Below are 18,561 nucleotides of genomic sequence, written 5' to 3' on the forward strand. Positions count from 1 at the left end.
CCCCTCCCAGTTACCTCCAGTCCACTGCCCCACTGCATGGCAATGCATCACACCTAGGATGCCTACACCAGTAGCAGCCTCCTCTCTCCTGTGGTGCCCACATACTCCAGACAAGACAAGAACAGGTGATAAATTTGCCAAGCACTGAGATGCTGTGTTCAGTAATGCCACCTCTGAACTATAAACAAAGCGTCGCTCAGAAGAGCGGGCACAGGTTATGACATTCACCAACACTGCTCCCACCATCCTCTCCCCTCTTTGCTTTCTGCTTTATTTCATATGCTGGTGTATGTTTTTGGCAGTCAGCCTCCAGAGCGCACAATCCCTGCTTTTCTATAGCAGCTCTGACTGCATTAAGGCTTTAAGTTCTGGAAAACATTATTTTCCAATCAAACACCACAATCCTCTGAGACAGAAAGCTCCAACTGCTCAATAAAACCTATGCTTGATCCTCACCTAACACCTGAACAGTTCCTAAGCAGAGGAAGATGGGCTATCCAGAGGGCTTTGGAAGTTTAAATGGTACAAAGTGAAACCATGCCAACTGTTGTTTGTTTAAAAATAATAATATTGACCTGTTCTCTTGGAACAGAAGCACAACTCCATCTTGTGCTGAGACAGACAGATCGCTGCCCTCAGCCTCCAGAAGTACCTTATTTCAACAGGCACTGCACCTTCCCCAGTGTCCCAAAAATACATTCACAGCAGCACTTTAAGATAAACCCCAACACACCCCTTCCTAATGACCATCAAGTGCAGCGAGTACCCAAATTGGATATACAGAATACCAAGCTCCCATCAGTAAAGCAAAATACAGCCAGCCCATCTTCATAATTAAAAAGTGGAAACACATTAATTTGAATGTAAATGCAGCAGTGCAAACGAAGCTATGCCACAGGCTTTGAAAACAGCACGATCAAGTTGCAGGGCCTTAGATGGAGGCATCACACATCCGCCATCCTGCACCACATTGCCATGGCAAAGGCACTGGGAGCATGGGACCTTCCTCACAACTTTCCCCTCATGAGAGGCCCAAAAAGAAACTGATTTCAAGTCTTCCTACATAGGATTTGATAGCGGGCTCAGCTGGTAGAGATGGGATGGTTCTGTGTATAGCGTGTGCATTATAAAATTAATCCTGAGTCAGTCCTGAGCGCATTACGCAGCGCTGCAAACCTCGGTAAGCGTTAAGGAGTAAGGGCCATCGTTAGAGCCCGCGGTTTGGGCCCTCAGACCGACTGCCAGCCAGCACAGACTGACCCACTGCACTGCCATTACCACGGAGCAACTCATGCTCCCAGCACTACTCACACAGTGCAAACTCTCAACTCTGTATATGTGACTTCAGAATAAAAGTGTGAACGTTGTCCGAGTCTTTATGGGCATAAGAACGGCTAACACACGGTCACGTTACAACATCAGAAAAGCAAACAAGAATCAAAGGCAACACAAGCATCACGCAGCGCGCGGGCCGCACCACAGCGGCCTTAAAACTCCAGTTCCATAAATATCTATAAGCGATAACACAACTCCCAACTCAAAAATAAAACCCTAAGCTTGCCGCAAAAGCTAAAGCGCACCGAAATATTTACACGGATGTAGGTGCGTGTGCCGAAAACACCAGGGCCGGGGCTGAAAGTATTTCCTCCCTAAAGCGCAGCGCTGCTTTTGTCGTCAAACCGACGGAGGCGATGCCCAGAGCAGCGCCGTGCGGCCGGAGAGCAGCGCAGGGCCGGCCGAGAGCCCGCAGCGGGCACGGGGACGGCAGCAAACACGGCGGCGGGACCCGGTCTCCCGTTTACCCACGGAAGGGCCACTCGCTTCGCCGCACCGTACGGCGAAAGCGCTTTCCTTTTACTCTCTCCGGACAGAAAACGAAGCGGCAAAACGGCAGCAGGACCCAGCGCTCGCTGCCCTCTCGCCCCGCTCCCCGCACGCAGGCCGGGGTAAGGGCACAGCCGCGCACCGATGCCGGCGCTGCAGGCCCGGCAAGGACGCGCTGCCCGCGGCCCCAGCGGGAAACGGAGCTCGGGGACAGACGGAGCCCGAGGGAAAAACGGAGCTTAGGGACGGACAGAGCTGATCCCAGCAGGGGAGCGGTGCCGGCTGCGGGGCGCGGTGGCACTGCCCGCACAGGCTGTCGGTGCGCGCTCCGGGATCCGGGGGGGGGGGAACATAAGCGGCGGGGAGGGAAGCGACCCCTGCCTTGTCGTGTCCTGCCCTGTCCTGCCCGGCGCTGCCCTCCCGGCCCGGCGGATCGCGGGGCGGCTCTTACTTGTGCAGGAGCTGGGGCAGGCTGGGCGGCGGCGGCATCCCTCTGCCGGGGCCCCGGCTGGGGGCTCCGCTGCGGGCATCGCTCTCCGGCCGGTCGGAGCCGCGGGGGGCCGGGGCCTGGCTCATGGCAGCGGCGGGGACCATGCGGGGAGGCCGCTGCGGCGGGCGGGAGGAGCGGGTCACCGAGCGGGAGGAGGGACGGACGGACGGTGGCCGAGGACCGGCCCCGCAGGCGACCGCGCTCTCTCCGCCACCTCCCGCCCCCCCCTCCAGCCCACCCCCGCCGGGCTGGCGACGGCGGGACAGGAGCCGTGCGGCTGAGCCCGCCCTGCGGGAGGGTGCCGCTATCGGCCGGGGGCGGCCGGCGCCGCGCGGAGCCGCAGTGGCGCTGAAGGGGCCGCGGGGGAGGGAGCGGCAGCGCCCGGGGAGACGGGATCCCCGCACCCCACCCACCCCACCTGGGCGCCGAGACCGGCCCCCGCCCCCCTCCCCTCCCGCGGCCGCACCTGCCGGGGGCACGAGCGGCTCCGGAGCCGGGCACCGAGGCGTTACCTGCGCGTGCTTTGTCCGAGCATCGCGGCCGACCGGGGGACAGGAGGTTGCGCTGCTCGTACCATTGTCCGCGAGGTGCCCGCGCGTCGGAGAGCGCTGGGTTGGGGACCGCGCAGCGCACGGGGGATGCGGCGCGGCCGGGCTGCTTTTAGGATTCACCTTCGTGCGGACGAAGGAGCACCGGGTAGAGCCGCTTATAGGCGCGTTGCTCTGCACACGGATACAGAATGCCACCACCTGTGAAGGGAAAGCGTTCTTCGCGTTTAACGCGTACTTTGCGCTTCGTGCGCAGATGGGGAGCGCTGACCAGGTGCAAGGCAGCGGGAATCAACCGTTCGTTTACTCAATAGTAACATAGCGGCGAAAGAGCCTTTCAAGATGCCTGGCCATCAGCACGGGTTTCTATACATCGCTTTGCACGCGCACAGTTCCGACTGATGCTCTCTGAGAGATGCTGCAGCGTCTGCTCAGCGGGACCCAGGGGTGGGCAGGTCAGAGCCCGCGGGCAGCGAGGCAATGAATGCACAGTAACAGCGTTTTAGCAAGCAGTGCTGTCGCTGTTTGAGATTTAAAGTGAGGTCTCCGGTTCCCCTGATCATCCACATTCTGCGCCTTTTGTCCTTGTCACGGCAGCAGAGAGAGCCCTTAGGAGAGGCAGCGGCAGCCACCTTCAGCTGCCGGTAATAACAGCTGGAGGAGGTGAAAGGATGTGAGTGGCGGCTCACAAGGCAGCGGGGGCACAGCCGTGGCTCAGGGGTACGGCCGTGGATTAGGATGTGGATAGGCACAAGGATGTGTTACTTTTCAAAGTAACTTGTAACATCACTTGTAAAAATGGTCAAGTGCGTTTTACTGGCACAGTTTCTGCGTTTGATGTGTACAGTGAAGAGTTTAGCAGGGAAAACTCAGTGCTGGGTCCAGAAACTTCACAAAGATTTGCTCTATTTGCACTCTTTGCAGGCACAATCCCCATTCCTGCATCAAGCCTGCACCTCTCATTCTGATGTATCATGGTGTCTGGCACATCTGGCCCCCACCTTACCCGAGGTATTGCTGCAGCAGTGCCAAAACAGAGGAACAATGGAGCTGGGCAGTGGAACTCAACAAGGGCAGACTGCTGTGTGAGCAGTTCATGCCCTCTTGATGTGCAATGTGGTTATTCATGCCCATGGAGAAAACCTATCAATTATTATTATCAGTTATTACCCTCAGCAAGAGGCGCATTCTGTATTAAAGAAGTGCTATTAAGCTGAGTTGAGATGAAGATGCTTACTGCATCCCCAAATGTGATGAAACCCCATCCCTTTATCCAACCCAAACCCAACCCATCCCCCCCTTTGGGGGGATTTTCACACGCAGGAGTTTGTGCACTAAAACTGATATCCTGACCTAAGCACTGTTCTTGCTTGCCTTACCATAAATCAGAAGCAGCTCTCTGGTGCACGTGAACTCACAGTCAGAGCATTTGCTTTTTAGGAGGGTAGATTAGCAAAGGCGTGGGCAGAACCCAGGAAAGAGAAAGGGGTCATAAAGCAGAAAAGTGATGGAGCCAGGCACACACAGGATACTGTGTCCCCAAATAGTTTGGCGTCAAATAACAAAAATAGCTATAACTTCATTCCCTTAATGTGCCCATTAGTCTAAGTAAGACCTTTCTTTGGTTCGTGCCTGAACCTGGCTGTTTCTCTGCAACCTGCAATTTAATCCTCTGTAAATGTAATGCCCTAAACGTAATCATCTGTGAAATTAATACATAATCAACCCTCCATTATTAGGGGAAGTGGGGAGCTGCAAAATTGAAAGAAGGGAAACCTGGCTAATAGAAGTGTTTCTGGGCCTGAGCTGGCCCTGGAAGAATCCCAGTCCTTTCCAGAAGCAATGTGCCCTGCCAGGACAGTCCTGTCAGTCAGGCTGGCAAGTGCAGAATACTCAGCATAGGCACCACTACATGCATAGCATGGCTTACTCACAAAGTGGGTAACAAGCCCTGAAATAATGGAGAATGAATTCTGTTTTGTTTCTTTGTTTTGCTGTGACTGCAAGAAAAATAGAGGTTTAAATTAATGTTTATAAAATGTTTTGAAGTGGGAGTTTTATGAGGGTACTACAGGCAGCAATAAAATCAACATGAAAGTACAAACATGATTTCATGAAGAATAAGACATCAGCTCTGAAATAGGATCGAAGTAGCAGAAGTATCCAGTTGCAGGAATAAAAGACTTCATCTAGCAAGAATGGTAACACCGCACTCCTTAACACATGGTGGAGGCAGGAAGGAAAGCACTCTCACTTCTCTTCCAAAACTAACGAAGAAAAGCACCCACAAACTCCAGGGGAAAAAAGAATGAAATAAGGGCTGATTAAGATTACTCAAACATTAGTTTTTCTTAAATGACATCAAAGCCTATTTCCAGAGCTTGTTGTTTTCCTGTTCTCTCCAGTCTCGGTTTGGATAGGGGAGCTGAAGTCTGAAGCAGAACTTTCCAGTGCCTGAGTACATGCAGTCTGCCTTTCAGGTAAGTCACTCTTTGCTTCCACGAGCTTTTACAATCAGCTTATCCTGAAAAAGATTTCAGCCAGTGCCACTGTTCACTAGTTCCTTCTCAGTGTTTTTCTTCTCACTGATGAAATGTAGCTCAGGGCTACAAGCTGCTGGACAGGCAAACAAGTAAACAGAAAGTCATCTGCTATTTGGAAGCACTAAAAACAGTTTCCTTATGAGTTGAAAGGAAAATATTGGGGAGAGCTAGTGCTTAAAAATATTGGGCTACAGTGCTGATAGGAGGACAGTGTCACTTGTCTGAAGAATTTGCCTAAAGGTATTAGGTTAGGGGAAGAATAGTCACCCACTGAACAATCAGAAACTGAATGTGCTGTTCATCAGTGACATGCTGAGAAAAACAGCCTTGTTCCAGAGCTGCAAAATGAGAAAGAGGGAACTTGCATGCTGGGCTGACTGCTGCAGTGGTGACCACGTGCCTGCAAGGTGCAAGCAGATCAAGGTGCAAACAGACAGCCTTTGGAGACGAGATAGGCACTGTCAGACGTGGGTTGCTGAGACATCCCAACACAGAAGGAGCAGCCAGCTAACCGAAGGCAAACAATGCAAAATTTCAGCCCTGATGCAGAGCAGTGTTCAGTAAATTAATGCTGTCCTTTCCATTTGCTGTGAAAAGCTGCATTCCCTCATCACCTCAAGCTGGTGACAGTGTAATCCTCAATTCACGTATTGTAAATTTAGAAAATATGAGACTGTGCAGGTGATCATACCTAGGATGTTTACACATGCTGTTTGATCCCAAAATACTGGCTTATGTCATTAATGGTTTGTGTCATGCTTCTTTCTAGCTTCAGAAATGGCAGTTTACCATTTTAACTGTGTTAGCCCACTACTTAAACAAAATGAAAAGTAAGCAAAGGAAAACTGATGGCCACCATAAAAATGAATGTCAAATTGATCTCAGGAGTAAATACGCTTTTTTTAAAATCCTTTATGTTAATCTCTGCTTGAGACAACCAAAACATGAATGAATAACCCAGTTCATCTTTCTGTGCCTTCACTATTACGTATTCCATTTCATATCAAGACACAACAGTTTGTCATCCTCTCTTCTGGTTCTTATCCTTCACAACCTCAGAAGCACAAGAGATTTACAATAATTGCATATTTATTTTCAAACCCTGCCCCATTTTAATGTGTGGGTGTTCACACTGTGGATTTGTTCCTCTCATCCTTAGATTTGTAGACAATAACTAACTGCTAGCAGTTATTATTTATTATTAGCAGATATAGTCATAATTAATAAACGTTAAAAATTACTTCAGTAATTGTATCTTATATTCTTTGCTGGAAATAGCATGAAGCCTTTAAAAAAATAAATTTTCAAGCCTTAAAATACCAATTCTTCATTATGTTGAGTGCAGATTCAGTTGATACACACAGAAGTGGAGACAAAGTCTGTCCCTTAAAGGTCACCTTCTTCCACATGAAAAATAGGGATTGTTATAGGAGCAATGAGTACCATCCAGTAGGTACCGACACTCAGCATAATTTGTGAAGCAAAGTAGGGCTTTTTAACAGGTAATATGAAGACAACTAGTTCTAAAGGTACGGTGGAGTAATTCCAAGTATTTCCATATCAAAGCTCAGCACATCTCACGGGGCTGTGGCTGTGGTTTGGCCACGACGACCATATCATTGCCTGGAATTGGACCTTCACTAACCAAGGGAAATATTCATCATTGTAAGAGCCCTGAATAAATTGTGCACTAAAACATTTTAGTATCCCAACCGAACTAAATTATTTTCTGATGAAAATTGCCTCCACATTCATAGATAAGAAACATCTGGTGACTGATGGAGCTGTACTTTCATGTCCTTAGAGCCAGGTGTGCAATGGGCAGTAGGAAAACGTCCATATCGCTGAAGGTAGCAGAGGTATGAGACCCATCTGTGTTGGGTAAGGTTGGTCTGCACCAAAATGACTGACACCCGCTGCCCTGGTCTAAGGCAGGTATCTATTTCTGGGACTTCTCACTTGTAAAGGATGCTGCGCAGAACTGATTTCTGCCAGCCCTGGGAAGGCACAAGGCCTGGCTGCTGCCAGCCCCGGGGCTGCAGTGCCTCCTGACGGACCGGGACAGCTCACGGCCTCTCCCCTGCTGACAAATTGCGCAGCTGTGGTGTTACATGTCAGCACTTGCGTTGCAGATCTCCAGAGACAAACCAGGAATGTTCTGCATGCCAGGCTGTGGCCTGGAGCCATTGCGTTGAGACAACCTCCTTGAGGGAACCATGGTGAGCAAGACGAGTGGGGAATCCACCTGCAGACACATAAAGAGAGGCATCCTACTGCAATGGGGTGAGCTGTACAGCTTAGAGAGGAGACCTCAGAACTATGTTAAACCCATGCAGCTTTTGATGTATGGATACTACACTGACCTCAAACGGCATTGTTTGACAGGCAAGGTAGGCGAAACTCTATGACCCTGAAGTCTAAGGTACTCTTTCATCAACATTTGCGGTGAGCCTGAATTTGTTTGATGGTATTTATCATCATCTGGAATGTTTCCAGTGGAAAACATGATCTTGCTGACCTGGAATCTAACTTAGCTCCTGCAACCTATGTATTTGGAGTAAGAGTCAACAGAGAAATTTGAATTGACACTCAATGCAGAGAAGCAAAAAACTGGAGCAACCTGAAATAAACTGTTCACCTCTTGAGGTCATCTTCTAATATTAGCCTTTCATCAAGATACTGATGATTTCTTTCACTGCATTACCAGAGCTGTTAACCTTCTGCCATGTCCTTCCACTTTACAAAAGATAAAAGGGCTTTTGAAGTCATGTTCATCCTGGGTGACTGCAGAATCTCTGTGGGATTATAGAAATATATTTTGTAGGTGATTAGCATAGGGATGGAAAAATCAAAAAATCAGTCTTGAGAGACAGACAATTATGGTGGAAAAAAAAAGCCATCATGAGCTTTAAATGACAAAGTAGTTTACTAAGAATCCTGGAATGAGTGAATAATAACATTTGATTTTTTCTTTGTTTTGTTCTACATCTTGTGAGAGGATACGGAAAAGAATCAGCAAGAACAACTATTGGGATAAAGGGAAATGTGAAGGTAAAGAACTCATGCTCACAGTGCCTCAGAAGATATTTTCAAAAGAAAACTATTGAAAGACAGCAGATGAGGCTGTATGAAGGTGGACACATAACTTCTTGCAACACTTCACTCACAGATATGTCACTGGTTTACTGTCAAATTAGAATGGCATGCCATTCGTGAATCTGTAAGGGTTAAGTCCTGTTCCTGTAGAATTCTGTTATTTGATGGGCCAGGTAACAGAATAGATGTCAAATCTGAAATCTGCTTGTGGGATAAGGTGCTGTGGGCAAGAGCAGAAGGTTTCAGACTGAATCCTGAAATCTTCAAACTGTTTCTCCACTCTCTTCACATCAATGCAGCAAGGACAGGTGTTAATGTGTATTGTTCTCTTCACACTTATAACACTAAGTCCTACACTTATGAAGAGAAAATACTGTCTGGGAAAGTACAGAATGGGGAATGACTGGACGAGTAAGAGTTGTTTTGAATAGGATCTGGGGAGTATTACAGAGAATCAAAGCTAAACAGGAGTCAGCAGTACGGTGCTGTTGCAAAGAAGGGATTCATTTAGCTGAACTGCACAAATAGGAGTTTTGTCTGCCCATAATGTAATCAGCACCAGGGAAAACGAGAATAAGCCTGGCAGCTGAACCTTAAGTAAGAAAGAGCAGTTCAGAATAAAGGACAAGACTAGACCAAACCCTTCAAAATGATTGCCACAAAAAAGGGTAATGGAAATGGTATTGTTCAGTCTAAAAAGGAAGGATCAGGAGGTTCGAAGATGGCCAACGGCTTATGTTAATACTGTGGGCATGACCATGCTTCTAATGAGGGCCTTCAGGGTGATGAATAGATACAGCCGAAGGAAGACAGAAGAAAAGGGCAATTTAGTAGGGAAAGAGACAGAGCCAGGATTAGATGAACATTTAAAATATTTATATTTGTACCTAGTGAGAAGGTAACCTATGGAGCATGTTTTAGAAATGCATTCTTCATGCAGGAACAGAAGACATTTCAGGTACAAGTCTTTAAGAGACAGCAAGATTTTGCACAAGGAATGCATCTGACGTTCAGATTTACCACCCTGAGCTGGAATCTAAGGAAAACTTAGTTTAATTGACATGGATGTATGCCCAAATTAGTAAATATTTTGGCTAACAGGGTGTATCTGTTTAAGCACAAGCCTTAAAGAAGCCATGTGTCTTGCACAAAATATAAAATACTCCACATTTAAAGAAAAGGAATCCTAGCTGAACAGAGTCAGATGCTTTAATCCACCCACAAATCCTGCCCCTTTTCCCTCCACTGCTTAAAAATAAAATAATAAAATAAAATAAAATAATAAAATAAAATAAAATAATAAAATAAAATAAAATAATAAAATAAAATAAAATTGATGTGTGTTTAGAATGTGCCCAAGTAATCCTAAATGAAAGAAGTAGCATAAAATCCACCCATCATTCACAGCCTGCAAAGATCTTACTTGGGCTGCCCCTCGGCTATGGCAATAATTAATTTCAAATCATCCAAACATTGCATATATACGGTCTGCATTTCAAGAACTACAGTAGAACTGTCAAACAGTCTATAAACAGAGTGAAACAAAGTCACTGGATTAGCTCAAGGAAAAATAAAAACACTCTTCAGTAGGAAAGTTCTTATCTGAAAGTACTTTCTAAATTGCTTCCAATTGTCAGGAGCAGAATTGTAGAAGAGTCTTCCTGAACCACATACACACAATTCATTTTAGGCACTGTAAGGTCCCTTAGCTTTAGTAGTTTATAAGGAAACTAATTAGTCTGTAGATGCAGTATGCTGACTTTTCTCTTCTTAGTTGTTCACCTGTAAGAGGAAAAACTTCGAAGAAAGACTCAAGCAACTTTTAATTCTAACTTCTCTTTTATTTTCCTTTTTTTCCTTTTTTTTCCCCCCTTCCACTTGCTTTTGCAAGTGAACTTGAAAATTCCTTTTTTTTTCAAGTAATCAGATCAATTACATCAACAGCATCACAGAAACTTTTCAACCAGTTCATGCTGAACACAGCCCATTAAGAAGGTAACATTTCTGAGGGGACTGTACTATTCATCTTTCTTTTCTTCCCCATAGTTGTGTTTTGGGACAAAGTCAAACAACATGGTGTTTGATTTTTGTTTTGGCCAATGACCAGAAGATGCTTGGCTGTTGTGTTTGCTTCCAAGTGACCTTTTGGGAAGTTTGCAGCTCAGATATATGTCTTTTCCTAGACACAATTACAGGACAGTAAGTTACCTGATTCACATTGTGAAGAACAGTTTTCTGAATTCATCTATTAAGAATTTTGAACAGTTCCACACTGTGGAGAAGAGCTATGAAGAGCTGGCATCAAACTCAGTAGAAAGCCTCAGGCAACCCACAGAAATATCAGTAAATTTTACCTAGCAACAAAATCTTTTCTAAAGAGGAAGTAGAAATTCTCAGAAACTGATGGCTCCTTCTCCCTGTCCTCTGTGGTTACAAGCTTGGAAAACATTGCAGTCCCTGTGTGGCATCTCCTTAAGAGCCTCTTTTACCTGACAGTTTTTCTGCCTTACTAGTCCTAACTGAGATACCTGAAAGATCTCCTGATTTTCTTCACATACAACTTGGCTGAGCCATGGGTGATTTGGCTGGTGCTGGTCAGTACTCAGGCAAGACATATCTTGTGCTGCTGGTGTTCATCCCAGAGCCGCTAATACTCTGGAGAGGGTCTCCTGGGTACCTTGTGGCAAAGCAGTGGCAAAATGTAGGCAGGCAATCTCAAGTCTTCTCAGACTCGAGATAATTAGATTTCATCCCCAACAACACTGCAATTGTGTCAGAAATGCTGCCCCAAATGAGGGATTTGAAAAGGGCAGGCAAGGGCAGCAAAAGGCCCCAGAGAGAATGGGAAGAGAGACCTCCTTTCTTTGATCAAGGCACTCAAGGCCAGATTGGATGAGGACCTGGGCAGTCTGATCTGAGGGTGACAACCAGCCCGTGGCAAGAGGTTGGAACTGGGTGTCCTTTAAGGCCCCTTCCAACCGACCATTCTGTGATTCTATAATTCTGTGATGCTATTCTCAGGGAGCATCCACAGAAAGGTATTGCTCCATAACAGCTCATAGTAAGTGATACCGTAAATTGATTAACAGTAACATATTGTTCTACTGAGGTATCTGCTTCATTACTCCAGCTGGTGGTGAGTTTGTGCTCTGAAACATGAGGATTGGTGGCCCTTGACATTTTATCCAAGCTAGTCTGACCACAGATGCTGTTCTTACAGCTCTAAGTGCCTCATCCTCATTTTCAGAATACCTTTAAACTGTCTTGTCATCATCCTACAACTGTAAGCACCACAGGTTAAATGCAAGTTATTATTTAGTTTGTATTAGCAGCTCATAACCCACTCCTGAAAAGAGCCCTACAGCACGTGGCTGCACAGACAGCCTTTCATGCTTTCCTCCCTTTGAGTGATCTCCTTACAATATCTGGCGTTCGTTCTGGATTCAGCCCTGTGCAGCTTCCCCTGAGCCATTCAAGAAATTTGTGGCAAATCTGAGTATTGAAAGCAGCTCTCCCAAGGGCTCATCCAAAGCTTATTTAAGTCAACAGAAGTCTTTCCAATTGATTTCAATTAACTTTTGAGCAGGTTCCGAGTCTCGGGGCACTGCCTTTGCTGTGACAGCATGCTTTTTATACCGCTCATTTTATACACCTATCAGATTTCTTCCAACAATTCTTTCCAAATTAAATTGCCGTAGGGTGTAAGGGAACATTTCAGAGAGATGAGGGACTGTAAGCTATTACATACTCACTGAAAATCAATGCAACTTGGATCCCTAACAGAAATCTGTGACATCTGAAATTTTGCCATTAATCAATCCAGTCCTTTCTGCACAGCCCTTCCCCATTTTCTCTCTGCAGATCACTTTTTCAGGCTTTTCTGTTGCAGAATGTGAAGACGAGAGATCTTAGCACAGCTGGATGCTAGGGATCTCCAAGAGAATGGAGAAGTATATCTCAAAGAGTGCAATCCAAAAAAGATTTATTGAAAATGGATGAAATCAAGTAGTTTAGTTGAGATCTCCTCCTTCATTTTTATCCTCTGATTTCAGTAGTACATAAAAAAACTGGAGTGCTGCCATGACAAACTAGACCTATCATTTTCAAGTGCCTTTAACATGGGTCAAAATATTTAATCAACGTGTATTCATTTGTTTTAGCATTCTCTGGGGGATCCCAGAGTGACTTTAGCACAGAGCTCCTTCTAGCTGCTTGAACAAAGAAGAAAAAGTGGAAGGACATCCACAGTGATTTATTTTCTCTGGATGATCAGTGGGGAAATCGGATACGCATGACACACATTCATTTAGTCCTCACTTCCCTTTGATGATTAGGGCTGAATTTTCATTCTGGTGTATGGGGATTTGTGCGTGTCACTCCAAACAACAAGAGTCATACATCTAAGTCCTAACATAACTTTCCAAGATCGAAATTCAGAGATACAAATCTCAAGTGTAAGTAGCAAAAATAAAATACTATAATTGCACACAAAATATTTCTGGTACGAAATTGAAGCCTCAGCCTCATAGAGGCTCAATTGAGTTTGCAATACAGATATTTGCCCCTGGATTTTATATAAAATATATGTATTGGAAAGACGTTCAGGTATCAACTTAATTAAGTTGCTAATAATTGAGTAGCCCTTTCAAAACCTCTGTTACTCGGTCCTTTGTACACAATCATGGATAACCTCCATAAGGAGGTGTGACCAATTCCTTTATTGTGCCAGCACTGCAGCCTCTGCAGAGAAAGGCTGAAGGATGGCTGTATCTCGAACAAATCCCAGTGAATTGCTTGGGCTGAGCAGCCAAGTTGTGGAATTTCATTTATTTTTAATGGCCATTTGTTTATTAATGTATCCTTTTTACAGACCATGAGAATCAGACAGAAATGCGAGCAACTGTTTTTCAGAAAAGGCCCCCCTTCTTACTGCAAGATGACCTGACATTCACTAGAAGAAAGGCATTCCCCAAGTAAAGGCCAGTGGAAGGATGAAATAAAGCTTAATAACGGATTATGAAGCTTTGTAATTGCTGCTGGCACAGCAGTGATTTGAAAGGCTCTACTATGGCGTAATGTTTTCCAGTTTTCATGCATCCCAGTGTTAAACGATACAAGTAATAAAGCTCTCCCTTCCCCTGTAAGACTATTCCATACATCACATTGTGAACAAGTTTTATTTTTGGACTGTGATGAGCACCTCACAGGACCGGGGCAGCAGCGAGGCCTGGAGCACGTGGTAGCGATGGCATCACATGGAGTGAGGAACAACTGCCTCCCACCTCGCAGTGCTGCGTGCGCTCACGGGAATGGGTGCAGAATTAAAAACAAAGCAGTGCCATCGGAGCCCTGTGTAAAACCCAGCGTAACCTTGGCTAAATAATCACATCCAAATGCTGAACACTGTGGGTGTGTTTGAAAAATAAATCCGTGCCACCCCTTGTACAGGTCTCAGCAGCAGAGCAGGGATTTGGCCCCAAGGAATTAGATAGGAGTGATCACATCCACGTGTACCCACTGAGAGAGTGGGAAAGGCTGACCTTGGGTGCACCGAGCTGTACTGAGCAAAGGCAGGTGGTAGCAGCAAGCATCTGAGGCTCTGCTTCCAGGAGGCAGCAGCTTCACAGATGCTTCTGCTTCATTTGCTGAGAACCATCCTTGATCCAGCTCAGGAGATGGTGCCAGTACGCTCAGCATCTGAGACACTTCCAGGTGTGTACATTTTACAAGTAAATCTGGGGGAAGATTAAAAGAAATAGAAATGCAAGTATTTTTTAAGATAAGATTTATGTCTGTCCGTTTAAGAAAATAGAAGAGTTCTACTAAGCTGGAACAACACTACAGCTGTGGTTCAGTGTTGAGGAAAGTGAGAGAAGGAGGGTTTTAATAAGCATTGTCATGCAGAAGGAGTGATACAGCAAACAGTCCCTGCTGCTACGCCTCAGCAGAGAGCTCAGATTTCCTCATTTCAGGCATTGGTGTCCCAAAACCTTTGTGGTGAAATCTCCAGAGAACCTCTGTGCCAGCAGCACTGCAATGCACCGAGAAAACGTAAGTCCGATAATCCTCACACCAAATTTCCATGCTGGAGCATTTAATAGTGTAATTTCCAGCACACATGGGTAAAGCCCTGCTGGAAGGATAATACAAAACATAACCATTCCCACTGGACAGGCTGCTCCCACTCTGGTTCCACATAACAGATTGCATAATCCCCTTGGGGAAGATGTTTATTTTCCTAGCACCTTCACTGAACATTCCAGAAGAATTTCAGTGGAAACTGAAGTACCGACATCCTGCGCACAAAGGCGAGAGATGGGGAGGCCCACAAATCCATGACAAACACACTGTCTGAATCTTACAACTATTTCAGATCATCTGTGACAGTGTTTTCCATGAGGGCGGTTTCTGGTGTTGTTATAAGGATGTTGATCTTGGTGGAAAGTCTGAAACAACCAGAACACCTGTGTCCCAAATCCATGTCAGCTCAGATATACATCAGCACGCTCACCGCCAGTGAACATGATTTATGGACCACAGACACTGTTAAAGTCTTATTGTGGAGAACTGTTAACCCCCACAAGCTTTATCTGGCTTAAAAGTACTTCTAGATAGAGCTGATCTTTTAGGTCATGGAGTATACAAGAAAATTTGGAAACAATTTATCCTTTCAGACTAGCTATTGATAAGTCCTATACAACTTTCTCTTTGATTTCATACTCTCTTCCTCAGCAAAGTCTATGATTAGATGGGTAGGACAGCACATTTTGTATGGATTATGGCACTAGTAGGGGTGAAAGCACTTGGCCTCCAGCCGTGTATCCCATTGCACGCCCAAGGCCTCTGATAATCCTTCAGAAATACGCAGCCTCTTGAATCCTGCTGCTTCTTTAGGGACAGAGTTCCTCTGTCTGCTTTCAGAAATCTTTCACGCCATTCAGTAGCTGCAATCAGAGGTGGTAGAGGGCTGATAAACCAATCTTATCTGCAAAATTCAAAGCCTGTTTGACTGCAGATTTCTGATTTTTGAGTGCAATTACTTTCCCTCTTCAGAGTCCCTTCCCCAATTATCTATAGCTAAAATCAATGTGTAATTGTTCAGACATTTTCACACCTTTTTTTTTTCCTCCATAGATAAGCAAGTGTAAACTGTTGATCAAATCTGCAGAAGATACAGAATTGATTTCATGAACAGAAATTGTTATTGAAGTCCTCACATCTGTGGAGATGTAAACTGGAAAACAATGGCAAAGCATCCTGAAGAATTTAGCTCAGAACAGACTGCTCCTAAGATGTGCTCCAGTTCCTAAGTCTCCTAAGACTGCTCCAGTTGCTTACAAGAGTCTATCACTGCTCTTCATATGTCAGTCTGACTGAAAGATGAGACAAGCAGAGGGATCAGAGGGAATCCACCGCTACAAAGGGCTTTGGGAAGAAGTATGTTCTGGTGATCTCCGACCTGACTCATGCTGAGGTGTCATTTCTTGAGTGGGCACTTGAAAAACCCTTTGCCAATTCTGTTCTGAGAGAGTTGTAAGTTTCCTAAATCACCAAATGAAAGAGAAAAAAGCAGCTATTTCAAGACCTTTTAATTTTCAAACCTTTTTATTTTCAAAGAGGTTTTAAAAACAAATAAATAAAAAGAAAAATAATGACGGGTGTGTTATTTGAGCAAATATCTCATCCAAATGGTTTTAAGTAAAATAATTTATGTTAATTTGAGAATTCAATTAATTTATCATGAGTGTAGCTACTACTACAACAGAACCAGCTCCAGCACATTTTGAGCCCTGACACACGTGGCACAGGCAGTGGAGTTAACTGACTGCATATCCCAGAGAGGTCCACTTACTTCCCTGTCACAGTTCATGGTTTCAGCTTTTGTACCCTTATTCAGACACAATGTCACTCTTTTTTTTTGCAGCAAAGTGACCTGGAAGCAGCTGTTGGCATTATAGCCACCTGCAACAATTTCCAATACATTTCCTAATTAAATAAGCCCCTTTCCAGTGATTCTTTGATGTCATCTAATTTTCTGGTAAAGTCAGAGAGACAGAAGTCTCAAAGTAATCTGAATTTTACGGTTCCCAACTTCTGTTCCCTACAAGGAGCAAACCAGTTTCTGTTTCGGTCTTTAAGGGATTATTAAAACAGAGGAACCATTATAACAACAATGAAGGGACTGTTTGATTTTCATACAGCGCATAAGTCTGTCCCTGCTGTTGAAACTGAGATCTCTTGTGCTGTGGTATATGCTGAGAACTGAACAGAAGCTGATGAATCTCAAAGGCTCATTAACGCTTCAAGAACAAACGAACAAATAAAATAAGAAAACAGATGGGAAAACATTACATGTACATTTCTATTAGTCCCTTCCACCCCTACCCCAGTGCCTTTCTCTCACACTGAGTTTATGTGCACACCATTCACTTCTCTTATCTAAAGGCAACTCCTAATAGTAAAGACATACAAAGAGACAGTGAAGGGTTTTTTTAAGTTAAATCCCAGCAGGAGAAACCGAATCTGTGTCTGTTCTGCATTAATGTGGAGGACCAAGGCTCTCCTGTAGAGGATTTACTGTTCTTTATACTGTGGTCCTACAGGTGCCTGCGAATGGCAGCCTGGGCCAGGAGTGAGGGTTGGGTGAAGCACACACCGAGCAGTTATCTTTTTCCAGACGTCCTACAGCTGCTCAGTTGTCAGACGTGCTTTGTCTGCTTTAGCCTGTGTGGGAACATCCCCTTCTTCCTCATTGCTGGTCAGCTCCATTACATCTCATTCCAGCGTTCCCTCCACTAGCTCAGCATCATCTCTTCCAAAGATGCTAACACAAATCTCCTGATATGCTGTGCCATCTTTTAGCCCTCTGTAATGGAGTCATATCTCTGCATGAGAATTCCAGATTTCAGTGAAAGAGAACTTCCTAGTCTTCCTGTGTACACACAACTGCTTTGCAGTACGGTTTGCACGCACTTATAAAGGCCACAGTGAAGGCAGTGAAGAAAAAGAGCCTACAGCCTTATACTTAAAAGCAAACAAAACCCTGAGATGTTTACGAAGAGCTTCCCAAGGATTCCATGGGTGCTCACTGAGACCTTTACCACTGTGGGCTGTTATATAAAGTCCTTTGTATCGACACACTTAATCCAAAGCCCAATAAACTCAGTAATTCAGAGCTGGATTTCCTGTGAACCACAGAAGACTCTGGTCAGGTTACTAACGCTACCTTGGTTTACAGGGGTTTATAGAGACTCATATCTGCTGCTACTTCTGCCACTATCGTATGTTTTTATTTCAGGCGAGGGGAAAAATGGAATGAGCTAAGACAACTTGACTTGATGTTCTATTTCTGTTTCATCCAAGCTTCCATCTGTCTCGGTGATGTCTAAAAGTGTCTGCACTGAATATTTCCAGACCTGTGTTCAGTTCACCTGACTCCAAGGGGCTTCCTTCAGCCACTTCTAGTACAGTTCAGCCAGCATCCCACTTACGTTTTGAAAAATGACCCTAACTCCTTAACTTTAGGCCTAAATACATTTCCCCTCGAATGCTAGCTCCACGTGTGAAGGAAGTACTTAATGTTACTGTAAATGGATCCCTCCTTCAAACACGGCCTCTCAGACCCGAGGGTGCACGGCATACTGGAGACTTACCCCAGGAAACAGGCAGAGCCATCAGGACACAGCAGTGAAGGTCACAGACCTGCTCTCCAAACCTTGACCTAGACTGACTGCATCACACTGCCAACGGACCAGAGAAGTGGAGAGTGGGGGGAAGGGTGGGCAGACATCGGAGACAGATGGCCCAATTCATCATCCACCAGAAATAAATTAAAAAAATAATAATAATAAAAAGCTGCTCCAAGCATTATACACACAGTGGTGACTGTAAATTCCACAACTATGGAGAGCTGCCAAGCCATTATCCACATACCAATACTGCAGTCTCTGTGCATAACTCCAGAAAGGTGAAGTCAGGAGAAGCTGCAAAGCATAAAGTGTGTTTAGCTCTCAGGAAATTGGTTTGCAAAATGATTATCCAAGCCCTGGTGGAACGAAAA

At 45.2% G+C, this 18,561-nt stretch overlaps 1 protein-coding gene and 1 long non-coding RNA gene across 4 annotated transcripts in view; one reads left to right on the plus strand and one right to left on the minus strand.

The window, feature by feature from the left end:
* The window catches only part of RBM20 (RNA binding motif protein 20), an 87,399-nt gene extending 84,981 nt beyond the window's left edge, over positions 1 to 2,418 (minus strand). For both annotated transcript variants that reach the window (XM_065746623.1, XM_065746621.1), the window contains exon 1: positions 2,276 to 2,418. In XM_065746623.1, the coding sequence (XP_065602695.1) occupies positions 2,276 to 2,418 (143 nt within the window). The remainder of the gene's footprint in view (positions 1 to 2,275) is intronic.
* Positions 1,534 to 16,028, plus strand: LOC136055049 (uncharacterized). Of its 2 annotated transcripts, XR_010622799.1 has the most exons (4): positions 1,534 to 1,602; positions 5,268 to 5,342; positions 15,636 to 15,811; positions 15,843 to 16,028. It is a non-coding gene; the product is annotated as an uncharacterized LOC136055049 (long non-coding RNA). The 2 variants fall into 2 exon arrangements; XR_010622798.1 differs by lacking the exon at positions 1,534 to 1,602 and having other exon boundaries at positions 5,010 to 5,342.
* Positions 16,029 to 18,561: the final 2,533 nt, after the last annotated feature.

The sequence above is a fragment of the Cyrtonyx montezumae genome, unplaced genomic scaffold (assembly GCF_038088225.1).
Source record: "Cyrtonyx montezumae isolate F1298 unplaced genomic scaffold, pur_monq_1.0 scaffold_4, whole genome shotgun sequence".
Taxonomy (NCBI): Eukaryota; Metazoa; Chordata; class Aves; order Galliformes; family Odontophoridae; genus Cyrtonyx; species Cyrtonyx montezumae.